At 41.6% G+C, this 17678-nt stretch overlaps 1 protein-coding gene across 1 annotated transcript in view; it reads right to left on the bottom strand.

Moving 5' to 3' along the window:
• tmx3b (thioredoxin related transmembrane protein 3b) overlaps positions 1-17678 on the bottom strand; it is a 37063-nt gene that overhangs the window by 6890 nt on the left and 12495 nt on the right. The window contains exons 5-15 of the mRNA XM_007888018.2: positions 14986-15031; positions 11863-11943; positions 9220-9319; positions 8688-8765; positions 6810-6876; positions 4884-4982; positions 4097-4154; positions 3180-3233; positions 2653-2709; positions 1825-1954; positions 654-722 (exon numbers count right to left, since the gene is read on the bottom strand). Coding sequence (XP_007886209.1) covers positions 654-722; positions 1825-1954; positions 2653-2709; positions 3180-3233; positions 4097-4154; positions 4884-4982; positions 6810-6876; positions 8688-8765; positions 9220-9319; positions 11863-11943; positions 14986-15031 — 839 coding nt within the window. The remainder of the gene's footprint in view (positions 1-653; positions 723-1824; positions 1955-2652; positions 2710-3179; positions 3234-4096; positions 4155-4883; positions 4983-6809; positions 6877-8687; positions 8766-9219; positions 9320-11862; positions 11944-14985; positions 15032-17678) is intronic.

Here is a 17678-nt window from a genome sequence, read left to right on the forward strand (position 1 = left end):
TGATGTAACCTGCAATTGGCTTGGACCTACAAAAACTTTTAGTATGGCTCCCACTTCTGACATAGTTGGAGATAATGGAGCTTAAATTACAAACAAACAGTGAAAAGGGAGCCAATTATATAAACCCATTGTAGATGAGCAAGCAATGCAGATAATTGGTCACTGCAAAATACAAATTGGCTAGGTGCTAACCAAAAATATATCCCATCAAGAGTTATAATTTAAAATAGCACCACAATGACAGCCTCTTTTTCTTCTACTGTGTTCTCTCTCTGAAATTATGTCTCTTTCTGAGTACTTCTGGTATTATGGTCACAATTACATCACAATTTCACAACTTATTTGAGAATTTTATTCTGGTTTGACTAACTGTATAGTAGAACCCAGTACTGGTGTACAGCACTGTGCTTATGAAATCAGCTAACTGCTCAAAGTAAAATCTGCAGACGAATAGATCTGCTTGCAGTCTAAAGGTTCAAATTAAACACACAGATTCACACTTGTTTCTTGAACCAGAATATCAGCCTCTAATAGTTATATATAGGCAATGCATTACAATTCAAGAAACCAAATATCTATCACAACACATTTCTCTAAACCTATAGAAGTGGCTGCAAATACAATGTAGCCATACAGGATTTACTGATACTTACCAATATAGTTGATTTTCCATCGTATAACATTCGTTTAACTCGATGAAAAAAACTATCTCCGCCTTGTGCCTGTAAAATAGGTTCACCAAACAACTGGATTTATTTTCAAGAGCATAAAATTCAATTAGCTTTAAACAGGTGTATTTCATTTGAAAACATTTAAAATTAATATTAATTTAAGATTGCAATGAAAAGAACTAAAGAGGTTAGAAAACATTCTTTACATAGAAAATAGTCTTTGCCACAAATTGTATTTACAGCAGAAATACCAATTGTTTAAAAAGGGAAACAGATATGACTCAAGAGAAGCAATATTAAATAAAGGAGTGATCAGGAAATTGAGATTAGATCAGTTGCCTCATGCAAAGAAAAACAACAAATACTTGATGGCCGAATGGTCTGTTTCTCTGCTCTGATACCATAATAATGAAAGAATGTCAGAATTGAGTCAACAAAATTGCCGGCAAATACACGATCACTACATATTAAAGTAAAGCCTGGGAAGTGCTTTTAGATGACCTCCCGATAGGAAAGGCACTATATTAAATGCGAACATCATTATGAATATCTGTGGCCATCTCAGTTCCTGAGCCAGGTGGATCCAGCAGTCCACGGCACTGAGGATTACAGACCAGCTAGCCTGGCTCATCAGCAGGATTCAGAAGGCAGACTGGGATCAGGGATTCTTCCTTCCACTCTGCTCCTGTTAATCCCGCAAGCCCAAGATCTAATGGGTAGCGTGGTCCTATTTGGAAAACTATTGTCAAACTGTGCTTTCAATGGTAAGTGATTAAACTTCAGTCGTACCCCAACACATAATCCTGGAGTTCCCAATATTTGGGTCTTGCTAACAACAACAACAAAATTATATTTGTATAGTGCCTTTCATGTCAGGAGGACGTCCCACGGCGATGGACAATCTGTATTTCGGTCCATGGATAATACTCTCCAGAATAAGGTAAGCAGGGTCCCTCCAGGGAGAGAGTGCACATTCTATTCCAGAAACATGGAAATTTTGTTCCAGTCACATGGAACTCTGGTTTGGGTAATCTTAGCATGATATATTTCTGCATGTTATCCAGCTGACCAAAAAGAAAAATTCTCCTCAGACGCACTTCCAAGAGAACCATCATGTATGTATTCAAACCTGTTTAATGCCACTGAAACTTACCTCTGCTGAGCCTTCCAAGATGTCATTAATAAATTGAACCAAGTCCTGAATGCTTCCGATTGTCTTTTCTGGTACAAAATACTGTTGGTTTGAAGTATTCAGCACAACAATGGAAGGAACCTTGACTTCACTGAAAACAGATAAACAAGTGAACTTTTCAACAAATAGAATTTCTCATATAACATGATCCGTTAATGATCTTATATTAATATATATATATCTAATGTCCAAAATAAACAAAGTGCTACCCATTCACAACTTATAATCATGAGTTTTACTGTAAGAATGTTATGATCTAGAATCCTTACTCTGGTAAATTAACACAGTAAAGAAAGACAGCTTTATTGGATCATTCCTTTTCAAGAATTGGTGAAATTAAGTGGTCAAATAAGTTAATACACACTGCCGCAATTTAGAACAACAACAACAAGATTCCATTTATAAAGCGCCTTTCACGTCAGGAGGACGTCCCAAGGCGCTGCACAGTTGGGTCACGACCCGAGCAGGGGGGAAATGGTCAGGGTGAGGGAAGGGAGGGAGCAAGGAGGGGGGAAATGGTCAGGGGGAGGGAAGGGAGGGAGCGAGGAGGGGGAAGAGAGTCGAGAGGGGAGCTGAAGGCACGGTCAAAGAGAAAGGTTTTGAGACCGGCCTTGAAGGAGGAAAGGGAGGAAGCAAGGTGAAGGCACTGGGGGATGGAGTTCCAGAGCCTCGGGGCTGAGAGGCTGAAGGCCCGACCCCCACAATCCCACAATCCCTAACCTAACCGATGCAATTTACATTAGTTATGTTCACTTCAAATTGATTAATTTCTATTGAGGAAACACTCACTCCATTATGACACTGTTGATGTAGTCAGCTCCATCTATGTGCCCAAACTGGAAATCCCTGCAAAAGTATTTTCATCATTAGCTGTTTGAACCCTATGAACAAATAAATAAATCTAGAGGAATCTGAACCTCCTTGTGGACATGGATCTAAAGCATGACCTTGTTCCATTCATAAAATACTATTCTGCTTATAATGTTTATTTCTTAAACCAATAGAATGTAATACATTGATTTTCTTTCTTTAAAACAGCAGAGGAAAACCATCCTCTAGCAAGATTACTGATGTCTATGATGTAGCAATTGTGGAAATATGGAAAAAGGTTTTCAATGCTAGCTTAGATGCATTCAATTCAGTAACAAAATTCCTGACAAAGTTACAAAACTAATGTTGGTGGGGGGGGGAAGCAAGAGAGAAATAACAGTGTACAATAAACTGATAAATTGTCTGTGATGTATTGCCGGAGACTAAAGTATTAGAAAGTAAATGTTTCTCTTTGAGGCAGAAGTAATTTGTATTTATCAACTAACCTGTGAAACTGATTCCTGTAGCCAAAAGCAACTTCCTGAGTGATGGACTTCAAGCTGGGGGGAAAAAGGAAAACATTACTTATCTGTGCAATACACTGCAAATATATCAATCAAATTTATTGGCCAGTGGTAGGTGTTAGAGAAATGTCAATTGGGCCATTTAGAAAAGCAATTGCAGAGGGAGGGCATGAGAGGGTACAGGGATAGATCATGTTATTAGCAGTAGAACTAGGATGGATTGCTTCTGGAAGGAGCAAACATCCAACTTGAATAAAAAAAGGACAAATGGCTTGTTATAGTGTTGTATATTTTTATGTTGGGGTTTGTTGTAAATACCAGGCTGACTCCCCAAAACCCTCAGATTCCTACTTTATTCATTTATAAAGTAATTCATTTATAAATAATGTTGCTTTTATATTGCTACTTTGGCTCCAGAGTTAAGACTTTCTTAGAAGTAAAGCCATTGTAAAAGCAGCATACTGTGCTATGCAGCCTGGATCTGGCTCTACATTAGATCATTATTGGGAGGGGGGCTGAGCACCAGACAACAGAAATGGTAGCCAAATAAAATACAAAGTTGAAAAGAAAATAGAAGAGCGAAAAGAAGAATACTTATCCAGGTCAGGGGTAGTGGGCACCTCTTTACTGCTCTCCACTCACCAGCCATACTTCAGCCAATGCAGCTTTTAAATATAAAAGATCTGATTGGGTCTCAAGTTCCAAAATGCAGGACTTAATCCACATTCTCGGAGACTCAGATGGAATAATATAAAATTAATTGTTCCAGGAAATCTGGAAATTGCTAGTGTCAGTTCAGGTTACCATCTTAATGTACATTCAATGTACATATTTCAGTGCCAATTATAGAACAAAATATACCTGTGAATTTGCACTAATGAAAGGGTACACAATATTACCTAGTATGTTCCTCAGATGAGTTCTTGCCATCGATAACAGCAACCACCACCAATTTTCCTGATAAAACAAAGCAGACATCAGAACTGCATGTCAAACAACTGATGCTTCTCAGAAAGTGGTGAAGTCTATGTTTTAAACAAAGTCTGGTCTGAATCCATTTGGAAGAATTTAGTCATCTTCGTTTAGTTTATTTTTATATTCATGATCAACCTGGCTGTTGGTTGCACAATTGTTGTCACAGGATGCTTTCTCTCTCTCTCTCTCTCTCTCTCTGTAATTACATGTCTTCCATCCCACCCCTCACAATTCACTGTTTTTCCCAGACAAATGTTCATATCAACACACTTCTTATCTGAATCCTAGACCCATTCAATTGGATTTGTCAATCTGGTGGATTTGGCACTAAATGTAGTTTTGATTTGAGAATTTACAGTTCTCCTCCCACAGCAAATATGATGGTTTTAATCTGTTTCATTTTTATAGTGAATAGTGGCTAAAACCTATTTTAAACTGGTCCCTTTCATCTATTGAATAACCTTTCCACCCTTCAAGATGGCCCTTCATCCAAGCTTCTCACAAGAAAATCTGGTTTATCAAAGCTAATGTTTATTATTGGACCACATGCAGCAAACCAAATTAAAACACACAATGAAAAAGTGTTGTGAAGAAGCAAAAGGAGTAAGGCTCATGCAGACACAACAGATTAGTTGGGGTGAATTGCCTGTTAGGGCTCTGAAATATTTTGATACATATTATCATAGTTGAGAAGTTAAAATCATAATTTACCAGTCTCTGAAAGTTCATACAAAGTGAAACCATCAATATAAACATATCCTTGGAATTTTTCTTTGTTCACCCATGAGGACAGATCACCATCTTCATACTCTGAGGGGAAAATAAAGAGAAATTGTCAATTTGATAAATCATAACTTTTGTTTAGTGACAGTCATTGTCTACTATATATCTGTAATAATATCCACTATAATATCTCTATAGGCTTATGGAGTTGCTTTCTAAGACTTGTTTTGTTCAAACTAGAAAAAGTAATTATATAGCCAATGAATTCAGGATTCCTCACTATAACCGATCTGACAATATTTTAATATATTAAAAAAAATCTGACAAACCATTGCATATGTGTGGATAAGGAAGGAATTACCCAGTGTTCAATACTGGTAGTTCCATTACATGTGGGAGAAGTTTGGAAAACATTGTTGGAACATTAAACATTACTCCTGGAACACTTTTTTTCCACCTGCACCACATTACCAGCCTCCGTCCGTACCTCACTCCCACAACAGCCGGAACCCTCATCCGCGCCTTTGTCCCATCCCAGCTGGACTTTTCAAATGCTCTCTTCGCTGGTCTCCCCAGTTCCACCACTCACAAAATTCAATTAATTCAGAACTCCGCCACCGGATACTAACCCGCACAAATCTCCGGCCCCCATCACACCAGTCCTTGCCAGGCTGCACTGGCTCCCAATTAATGAACGGATCGATTTCAAGATCCTTACTCATTATCAAATCCCTTCATGTGCTCCCAACTCCCTACCTATCCGAGTTACTTACCCCTCGACTCCACCATCTGCTTCCTCCGCTCAGCCGGCTCCGGCCTCCTGTTCGTCCCTCAATCCCTCCCCCATCGGCAGCTGTGCTTTCAGCCACTATGTCCCGAAGCTCTGGAACTCCCTCCCTCAATCCCTCCGCGTTGCCCCCTCCACCCCCACTCAAATCCCGCCTAAAGACCTTCCTTTTTGATCATGCTTATGGTTACCTCCCCACTCCCTCTCCCACTGGTTCGGGGTCAGACTCCGCCACAATCAAGCACTCTGGGACATTACCCCATGTCAAGGGCACTGTATAAATGCAAGTTGTTGTTGTAAACTCCATCGGTCATAGTTCTTCCCACTTAATTAAAATATGTCTTCTTCCACAACAATTACATTTGTATAGCTCCTCACATCGGAAGGACGCCCCAAGGTGCTGGACAGATAAGAGTTTCGGACCCGAGCTGGTGGTCGGGATTGGGGAGGGAGGAGGGCAGGGGAGGAAGCAGGGAGATCGAAAGCACAGTCAAAGAGGAGGGTCTTGAAGGAGGCAAGGAGGGGGCGAGGTGGAGGGACTGCGGGAAGGAGTTCCAGAGGTTGGGGGCAGAGTGACTGAAGGCCCACCTGCCAGTAGTGGGACGAGTGAGGCGTGGAACGTGAAGCAGGCCAGAGCCCGCTGAGCGGAGGAAGCGAGCAGGTTGGTAGGGGGTTAGGAGGTCGCAGCGGTAGGGGGGACCAAGACCATGGAGGGCTTTGAAGGTGAGGACCAGAAAACTGAACTGTATCCTCTGTGTGATGGGAAGCCAGTGGAGTCAGGCGAGAATGGAGGTGATAGGGTCTCGGAGCCTTGTGCGAGAGAGGACATGAGCTGCAGAGTTCTGGATGATCTGCAGGCTGTGGAGGGAGGAGTTGGGGAGGCCGACAAGCAATGAGTTTGATTAGTCAAGCCTCGATGTAATGAAAGCGTGTACGAGTTCCAATAGCTAATTTAATTAATGTGGAGGATGTGAGAATGCGGAATTCACTGTCGGAAGCTGTGGTTGAAGTAATAACATGAAACCTATTCATGAAGAATGGAATTTCACACCTTACAGGATTAACCAGTGAAAAGCACACACGCGTATAGAGAATTAAAAACAAAGAGTTATGCTTTCTGGACTCACCATCATATACATAGTAGACTCCGTCTTTGAACACCAGGATAGAAGGCAGCTCCTGCAGGGAGACACTCTGGAAAAAAANTCCTCACAATGATCTCTCGCTTTTACAGTGTGAGAGAGGAAAGATCTTTGTGGGTCCACTTGAATACAATAATAAAATAAACACAAGGTATCTTTTTTAATTAACTATCTTTTTAACTTTGTTGAACCACATATAGGTTGCTATGTACAGTTCTGGTTGTCACATTATAGGAAAGATATCATAGCATAACAGAGTAAGTGTACAGATTTACAAGAATATTGTCAGGGATGAGTGGTAAGTGATTAGGGTTCGAGTTAGGATAAGATCACAGAATGAACTAATGAACTAACTCTTTTTCCTCCATAAACTAGGAACTTCAGATTTTAAAAAAATATTTTGTTAACTTGTAGGGGTCAAAAATCCATGTACTACTGTGAATAATAATCCTTAATCGCTCTAGGACGTGACCCGGCATGATGAAGCGCATTGAGGTGTCTCGAAGATGTGATAACAACAACATTACATTTGTATAGCGCCTTTCACATCAGGAGGATGTCCCAAGGCGCTGGACAGTGTACAGCATTTCAGACCCGAGCTGGGGTCAGGGATGGAGAAATGAGGGGAGGGGTGGCCGATGGCATGGTCGAAGAGGAGGGTCTTGAGGTGGGACTTGAAGGAGGCTAAGGAGGGGGCGAGGCGGAGTGATTGGGGGGATGGAATTCCAGAGGTTGGGGACAGAGTGGCTGAAGGCTCTCCCCCCAATGGTGGGGCGGGTGGGTCAGGGGACGTGGAGCAGACATGAGCTGGCTGAGCAGAGGGAGCGGGGGGGTTGGTAGGGGGTTAGGTGGTCGCAGAGATAGGGTGGGGCGAGGCCATGGAGTGCTTTGTAGATGAGGACCAGGTTCTTGAACTGGATCCTCTGAAGGATAGGGAGCCAATGGAGTCGGGCGAGAATGGGGCAGATGTTATCACGGAGTTTGGTGCGGGAGAGGACACGGTCTGCAGAGTTCTGGATTATCTGCAGCCTGTGGAGGGAGGAGTTGGGAAGGCCGACAAGAAGGGCGTTTGCATAGTCGAGCCTAGAGGTGATGAAGTCATGAACAAGAGTTTCAGCGGCCTGAGGTAGTGTCAGAGTCGGGCAATGTTACGGAGGTGAGAGAAGGCAGAGTGGATCATGGCTTGGATGTGGGGAAGAAAAGACAAGTGAGTCAAACAAGACACCTAAGTTCCTGACTGGCTTGGTGAGTTGTAGTGTGCAACCATGGAGGTTGATGCTGCCAGAGCCTGAGGTGCTGAGGCACTGGCATGAACCAATCAGGAGGGCCTCAGTCTTGTTCACATTCAACTGCAGGAAATTTGCCCTCATCCAGGACTTGATGTCCGACAGCCAGTCTGTCAGTACTGATAAGGCACCATATGAAATGCAAGGATTATTTATTTATTTATTATTATTATATTAAGCGCCTTATCACGTTGTTGATTCGCCTCAAAGCACTTTACAGAATATACTGTGAAGTGAATTGACATTACAATTTGCATAATAACGTAAAATAGGATGACTGGGTAAATAAGGTGAGAAAAGTTCAAATGATCTGTGAGAGGTAGATTTCTAGAAACAATTTCTGCTGCCTGAAAAATACAGGTAGGTGTGTGGCAGATATGGGAGCTGAGGCAGCGCTGGATGGGGCATCTTCATTGAGGTGGAAGAGAGTCACTGAGGGTGATCCACTGAGTTATATGAAGGAGGTTGTTGTGCTCATCCACAAGTCATGGATGGGGAAACTTTGTTGAAGTGGAATGCAAGAACATTTACTAGTGGTTTTAACAACTGACTTTCATAATTCACTTAAATTATTTACCTGTGGTAAAGCATCCTCTGAAGCAGAAAAGAAGTATGTATAGACAATAAGTTCTGCAGCCACCTCAAAGAACTTCTCCTGGTGGGGAGTAAAATTATAACATTAAGGTTATTAACATAGTTTGCACAGACATTTTTCATTCACTTCAAAAAATAGAATACAGGAGAAAATTGTTTATTAACTTTCATATGGTATTTATCCATGAAAATTAATAACAAAATCAATGGTCCTGACAAAAACATAATCCAAAGGTAAAACTGAATTATTCTATACAAAGCATTGGACAGTTAACAATTTTCATTTGCCCCTAAACAATGGTTTTAGGATCTAAACCTTTTGAATAAGATTGTAAACACGTTTAGGTATTATTCTCAGAATGTAGACTATACAGTTCTATAAACAAAATTAAAGATACTCTGCTCAAGCCTTTTCCTCAGCACTATATTAAACATGTCTGTATAAATGTAAAACAATGGAATAATTTTTTGTGTGTTTTGTAAAGTTTTTATTTCAAATAAACTTCTTTTCAGACCTTCAATGGAGATTCTCCGCCAACGTACACAAAGAACACTGGGTACCTTTTGTGCCAATGATCAAACAGCTGCTGGGTGGAGAGTGTCCGAACCAGAGGCCTGTTTATAAACATATTTAAGAAATATAAATAAATTGCACTACAAAATTTTAAACAGTATAAACCCAGATATCTGCATTAATTAGGGTCAAGTCTGTTATACATATCAAGTCATCACGCGGAGTGTAAATCTGACCAATAATCTCTCAGATAAATTGGTCATTCATTCAATGCCTATTTATGGGACCCGATTTCTGCAAATTTGCTGCCATGTTTGCCAAATACCCAGTCACTATATTTTACCCCAGTTGTCACTCTAGCTTCTCTCCTTCCATCTTGATCAGTAACCCTACCTCTGACTCTTTCTCCATTCCTCAGCTTCTTTTTCTCTCTCTACTAACTTTTTTTAGATACAGGAAAAAACTAAAACAAGATAAGGAGGATTGAAAGACCGAGATTAAAACAAAACAGGACAATGTTAAGAGTATTAATAATAACTTTTATAAGTACATAAATTGGAGAAAATAATCAAGGAAGAAGTGGGGCTACTGTAAGTTGAGGAGGGTAAAGTAATAGATGAGCCTAAACTGATGATGAGATGCTCATAGATATTTGTGTCAGTGTTTAGAGAGGGATCACTGTAATGTAGGAATATATGTACAGAAACAGATAATTGATATATAAGATAAGAAAGGATTAAAGTAGATCACTAAGTTCAGTAGCAGAGGTTCTTACGATTATTTTCCAGAAGTCTAATTTACAGGGATTGTCACATAGGACTGGAGAGTGGCAAACATCACTGTTGTTCAAGAAAGAGAAAAAGGAAAAACTGGGGAACTGTATCTGGTGAGTCTTATGCAAATTGTTGATACATTTATAACTACATTAATGATTTCTTTGTCCTACTGATGTGGAGCATTTCAAAAGATGAAACTGATAAGGGAAGGGCATGGCTTTCGTCTTGTGTTATTTTTCCAGAAAGTGGGATTAATTTAAAAACATGTAATTTAGAAGTAGCAATGGCACAGGAATGAATGGCCTTTTATGTGCAGATCTTTTCTGTTTTGTAAAGGAAAATTGGGTCTAACCAATTTGATTGACTTGAGGGAGTAACCAAGGGTTTAGATACAGGAGAAGTAGTAGATGTTACATGGCTGTCTGTGGGACATTGCTGTGCAATTTCAAATAAAACAGTCATCACATTTTACAGCAATTATTTGTCACATCTCATTACCAAAGACATTTCGACAAGCTAGATGCTATTATAAGTGCAAGGATTAGAGTTTTGCATTTGAACATTTGGAAGGTATTTGGTAATGTGTTACATAAGAAACGTGTGGCCAAAGTCAAGGCACAAGCGAATGATGGAAAAAAACAAAATGGATAGTGCAATGATTGAAGAGGTGGCAGAAAAGGGGAATTAAAGAACGTTTTTCAAATTGGTACAAGGTAAATAGTTGGGTTCCTCAGGAGGCAGTGCTGGGACCGCTCTTGTTCTCCAAATGGTCATTCACTTTGTGGCTGTAAGAGGGACATTGCTGTGCGCAATATCAGCTGCTGTTTTTGCCCACAAAATATATAGTCTCCGCTCTTCACAATATATCCTATGAAGCGCTTTGGGATATCTTCCTAACATGAAAGGTGCTATAATTTCAAATGCAGGAATTATTATAAGAGTAAATTGCTGGAATCTATCAATTGGAATAGAGTAACTGTATAAATATGCAAGGAATGGGAAACTACAGAATGGTTTTGCGACAGGTAGATTATGTCTCACAAACCTAATTAGACTTTGACAGAACCACAGAGGTGATAAAGGAGGATCAATCGATATCAAGTTATATTTTTCAGAATATGTATCACTTAAGAGATTACTCACTAGAATTAAAATACAGGGAATTTAATGTAATATTGTTACATGGTTAGGAAATTAGTTTGTAAAATGTTTAAATCTCTGACAGGCAATGACAAGCAATATCCCCAAAAATTGGTAATCGGACTTCACTTCATATTATTGACCTGGATATAGGAGGGGATAAGTTTTTTAATGACGCAAAGATGGTGGCTATCAATTGTGAAGAGAGGACAAAATGGCAACTGGATATAGACAATTTAAATGAGTAGCAAACAATGGCAAATAGATCTTAAAACCGCAAAGGGTGAGGTGGTACACTTCAGATAGAAAAATAGTATGTAGGAATAAGTTTTAAATTAGTAAGAAATAAGGATAGAATAGCAGAGGAATCTTAGGGTCCAAGTTTATTAATCATTAACATTTATGAGTACAGAATGCAAACAATGAAGCTAATGAGATGCTGGACTTTTTAACAAAGGGGAAGATGCAATACAGTAGGAGGCCATTTGACCTATTATATTAAATGCTAGGATTATTATATTGATGTCAGTTTTTGGTCCTTCCATGAAGCCATCTATCCTATCCTATTCCCTATTCTTTCCCGTGTCCTCTGTGGTGGTCTCAACCCTCAGTCTGATTTGGATATTCCAAGCTTGATAATGGGTTTCCACGTGTCAGACATTCATTTGCCCCCAAAAAAGAATTTTCAGCACTAAAAATGAAGACAGTAATAGTCAGAATTCACTAACCCGGACACTCTGTTAGCAAATTCAATGATGTCATCTTTAGTCCGAGGTCCTTTGTAATTGTAAGCTAGGTCCCCTTTCAACCTTGCAAAAGGAATTTAAAAAGACGAATCTTGAGCAAATAAGCATTGTATTAACAACTTGACCTATGGTGGATTTGGTTGAGCATAATAGAAAACATTCAAAGAGCCTAAATAAAGGCCCAAATGCAGGCTTTACCAATAACAAATATTGAATTTAACATAAATGTAGACCAGAGGATCAGTTAGATTTGTGCTATCAAATATACTTGTGACAAGTTCAATTTTGCATTCAACACTGCAGTACCACATTCACGACTTTTTAAAGCAGTAAATGAATTTTCATCAATATCATTTCACTTGTGCTTTCCTGTGATTTATTCAACTGTAAATCTTGATAAGCAAAATGAAGGAACTGAAAAAGGCTGTATCTGCTGGTATATAGTTAAATCTAAAGCAAGTAAAGTAGAACCCCATTATAACAGGCAGTTTACTAAACTAATGTTGGGATATAGAGCTAACACTTATTTTCCAAAAAAACGCTGACTCCATTAGCAATTTAAAACTCCAGATAGCATGTGGAAAATGGTCAACTCCAGGGCATGAGGTTGACAGCACTTCCTGCAGACTGCATATGTTTGCTTTCTCCAGTGTTCTGAAGCACGATTGGAGCCGGGTATCTTCCCACGCACATGCAGTGAATGCAGAAGTGCTGACTTGCCATTGCATTCCATTATAGCATTGATCAGGATTTTACGGATCCCAAACTACTGTGTTATAACAGGGCTCCACTGTAAAGACACAAGTGACATACATAGAGTAACAAATAAAGTAACAATTATTAGTGATGCTATTTGATCTCCAGTGGATATTTGCCTTCCCTTCGGCCTCTTTTCCTCCTCCGCCCCACCCCCCCGAAACGCCCAGGTTAAGGTTGGGTTATCAACAGATGGCAAGCTCAACCTCACTAACAATAGAACTTCACATTAAATACAATCTCATCCTGAATCCCTGTCCACTGGTCAGAAAACAGACTTAAACATCACCTATCCTAACCCTTTTATTCCTTACTATTGCTTATAAAGTAACAATTTGAGCTCAACTGTGTTCTCTCAATATACTGACTCTGCCGCGTTCAACACAGTCGACCAACAATGGATCGCACTGTTACAGGTCAACTTCGGTCACACCTCTCCCTCCACTCCATCCTCGAGCCCCTGCAGTCTGGTTTTCACCCTGCCCACAGCACAGTGACAGCGCTTGTCAAAGTTACAAATTACATTCTCTCTACCTGTGACCACGGCTCCCTCTGCCTCCTCGTCCTCCTGGATCTCTCTGCCGCATTCGACACAGTCGACCATGCCATCCTCCTCCACCATCTCTCCTCCCTTATCTATCTTAGTGGGATTGCACTCGCATGTTTCGAGTCCTACTTAACCAACCGCCTCCATTTCATCTCAGCAAATGGTTTCTCCTCCCTCCCCCGCCTGGTCACCTGCGGCTATCCCAGGGCTCCATCCTTGGCCCTCTTCTTTTGCTTATCTATATGCTCCCTCTGGACGATGTCATCCACAGACACGGGGTAAATTTCCACATGTATGCGGATGACACACAAATCTATTTTACCTCCTCCAGTACCAACTCCAGGTTCACTGATGTTCTATCAGCTTGTCTGGCAGACATCAGGGTCTGGATCACTGTAACTTCCCGCAGCTGAATATGGACAAAACAGAAGTCATACTTCTTGGCTCCAGTCAACGTCTTCCCTCTTGCGGATCTAAACTCCTCAAACTCCCTGGGCTCTCTCTCAGACTCACTGAACCAGTGCGCAACCGAGGCGTCCGGTTTGACCCCCAACTCTCCTTCCTCCACCACATCCAGTCCCTGACCAGGACCACCTTCTTCCACCTCCGCCACATTGCGCGCCTCCAACTATACCTTACCCCAAATGCAGCCGAAACGCTCGTGCATGTGTTTGTCACCTCCCACTTGGATTACTCAAATGCACTCCCCGGTCTCCCCAACTCCACTGTTCAAAAGACCCAGCTCATTCAAAATTCTACCGCTCGCATACTGAACTCGACCAAACTCCGTAGACATATCTCATCAGTTCTGGCCAGGCTCCACTGGTTTCCCATCACCGAATGGATCGACTTCAAGATCCTCACACTCGTGTTCAAATCCATTCACTCCCTGGCACTTCCCTACCCCTCTGATATCCTCACTCCCCAATTCACCTGGCGCCTCCGCTCGACTGGCACTGGCCTCCTGCTTGTCCCTCGTACCCTCCGTCTCACCATTGGAGGTCGTGCTTTCAACCACTACGCCCAAAAACTCTAGAATACTCTCCCTCAATCCCTCTGCCTTGCCCCTTCTCTCCCCTCTTTCAAGTTCCGCCTGAAGATTTTCCTGTTCAATTGTGTTTACGGCCACCTCCCCCCTCCCCCGGCTCGAAGTCAGGCTTCGCCACTCTTAAGCGCTCTGAGCTGCTATTCTGCGTGGAGGGCGCTATAAGTGCAAGTTGTTGTAATGTTGCCAGACTGCAAATTCACAATTAATGCTCCTCATTCTTCCTAATAAGCTTTTATCATTAGTTAACAGGATTCTATTTTTCATTTTGTGATTGTGCTTAGTTACTTGTGTTAGACGTTTATAAGAATAAAACAAGAAATGCAAGGCAACACAACAATGGTAATCTAATTACATTATAATCTGACTATATTACACAGAAAATGAATACAGATTTTGCCGCTTTGTACACAATTTCTTCAATTTATCCATATTATTTATACTGTGCATTTCAGGGCAATCCCGTTTTTAGGTTCCCCAGTATACAACAGGTTCACCGTAAACCCAGTTTATGTTATGTGCTGCCTGGCCAGTTTCCCATGCTGAAAGATGGCTGAGTACAAGATGCAATGCAAGCTGATCTGATAACACTGAAAACAGCCTATTTTAGTGTGCCTCTTTATAATGCGGGTCTGAGTTTATGGACCCAAACCACCATATTAAAATGGAGTCACTCTTTACTACTAAATCATACATACATCCATACCACAATAACACATTGTTAGCAGTAATAAGAGTTGAATAATCCTTTACTTACAATTTGATAGTTGGATAACCTCTGACTCCAAATTCCGAAGCAACTCCTGTAAAAATATAAGTGAACATTAAAAGTTCCAAAGCAACATATTGTAATCAGGGTCTGTTCTCTCCAGATTTCAGATCACCCCCCTCCCCACTGATTTGGCAGGAATAACTGCATGGATTGAGCACTACCTCAATATGTATAGCCTCTCGTTTCTTTCAGAAGGCAGTATACTCAGTAACGGAGGATGACTCCTTGAAAGACTTGCCGAGTTACAGTTCTGAAATGCCAATACAAACAACTATTAGCAATTACCCCCCATTCTGAATTAGCCCAATTAAAACATTTCTCCCACACATAGCCCAGCGTCTTAGCCCATCTCTCAAAGGTGGGTCAACTTCTCATATAATTCAGCACCTTTAAAGCACTAAAAGTCATCTTAGGTACCGGTGCAAGTCTCAATAATGCCATGACCATCTCCTTACGATTTAGGCACTGGATCAATGCCTAAATCACGTGAGATAACCATGTCTACTTCTCTTTATTAGGGCTGATACAAAGGTGATACAGTGACCAAAAAGCCTTTTGTTACGCCTAAAGCAGGTGGGGCTACTTAATCCTAACCCAATTTGAACTAATAAATGTTCAATTTAATACTTTTACAGGTATGTCATAGGGTTGGAGTCAAACAGACAGAATGAGATTCACTCAGGCTGGGGGGAGGGGGTGGGACAAAATCAGAGATCAGGCAAAAAATGGGAGACCAAAGGGCTGAAACACAGTGAGCACAAGAACAGAACTAGAGAGAGAAAAAATTAGTAAGCAACAGTGCAATGCAGGTTCACTGGGATGATCGTGGAAATGTAACAATATACAAATGAAGTACTTTTTTTTCCTGCATACAACATAACTGCAACCCACCTTCTCCACGAATGTAAATTACTGGGAAAAGCCAGAGCAGCTCCATAAGTTTAACACAAACACAATTTGCCTGAGAGCAGATCCTGCTGAGCCACAGTTTAGTAATTTAACTTTGAAGAATACCAGCCAAGAATACAACATGGTCACAATCCTAAATAAAAGCAATTGGTTTGTACCTTGTATCCTTAAAATCCTTCCTAGGTGAACATTCTTTCATTGCTCCAGAGATTCAAACCTGAAAGCACTTTAATCACCAATGAAACCTTGTATGTTACCACAGTAATTATTTAATACACTTGAGCAGAGAGCCCAGGAGCGTACTGAGTGAGGTGGAACAGGGTGAGAATTCTGTTAAGGAATTTGGTGAGAGTGGGAATTCTTCAGCAAGAGAGAACTCTTTCATTCAGCAGAAGAGTGGGAAATCTATCTTGAGGTAGAGGCAACCTTATATGTAGAAGCAGGCAAACAAGTCAACTCGCAGTTAATCATAGGCCAGGTGGTGGGGATTAAAAAATCTGCTGACCAGTCAAAACTGGGTGTTTTTGTGTGTGTCCTATATAAAGGAGAAGACTTGTAACAGCTTCATTTGAGCAGAGAGCCCAGCAGTGTGAGGAGGGAACTGAGTGAGGTGGAACAGAGTAAGAATTCTGTTAAGGAATTTGGTGCAGAGGGGGAAAGAGGTGCATAATTATAAAAATATGTTATATTCAAATTATATAAAACATGTCTGGAAATATGGCAGGACAGCTGAGATGAGTTACATGTGTGCTATGTGGGAACTCCACGATGCTTTGTGTGGGTTGGACAGAATGTGTGTAGGATATGTCTCTGGCTGCTTGAGCTTAGGCTCAAAGTTTCTGAGTTTGAGGAGAGGCTGATATTACTACATGACATATGGGAGGCTGAAGAGTTCATGGGATAGTTTCAGGAGATAGTCATCCCACAGCCACAGAGAGTTCAGGAGAGTGAGTGGGTGACCATATGGCATGGTAGGAAGAAGGGATGGGCAGTGCAGAAATCCCTTGTGAGTGTGGCACTCACAAATTAATTCTCTGTACTGAATACTGGTCAGGGTGGTGATATCTCTGGGGAGGGGAGTCAAAAACAAATGGATGCACAGGGGGGGACAGGGAAGAGTGTCAATGCAATTGTCATTGGGGATACAATGGTGAAAGGAGTAGGCAGGTGTTTCTGCAACCAAAGATGTGACTCTTGTACGGTATGTTGCCTCCCTGGTGCCAGGGTTGAAGACATCACAGAATGGGTACAAAATGTTCTACAGGGAGAACAACAACAAGATTCCATTTATAGAGCGCCTTTCACGTCGGGAGGACGTCCCAAAGCGCTGTACAGTTGGGTCAGGATCCGAGCAGGGGGTAAATGGTCAGGGTGAGGGGAGGGAAGGGAGGGAGCGAGAAGGGGGGAAATGGTCAGGGTGAGGGGAGGGAAGGGAGGGAGGAGGAGGGGATAGAGAGTTGAGAGGGAGCTGAAGGCTCGGTCAAAGAGAAAGGTCTTGAGACCGGCCTTGAAGGAGGAAAGGGAGGAGGCGGTGAAGGCACTGGGGGATGGAGTTCCAGAGCCTAGGGGCTGAGAGGCTGAAGGCCCGGCAACCGATGGTAGGGCGGTTGGGGCGGGGGATGTGGAGCAGACCGAGCCGGAGGAACGGAGGGTACGGGCAGGTAGGTAGGGGGATAGTAGGTTGGAGAGGTAGGAGGGAGCGAGGCCGTGAATGGCCTTGTAGGTGAGGATGAGGATCTTGAATTCGATCCTCTGGGGGATGGGGAGCC

Source organism: Callorhinchus milii, unplaced genomic scaffold, assembly GCF_018977255.1.
Source record: "Callorhinchus milii isolate IMCB2004 unplaced genomic scaffold, IMCB_Cmil_1.0 Scaffold2, whole genome shotgun sequence".
Taxonomy (NCBI): Eukaryota; Metazoa; Chordata; class Chondrichthyes; order Chimaeriformes; family Callorhinchidae; genus Callorhinchus; species Callorhinchus milii.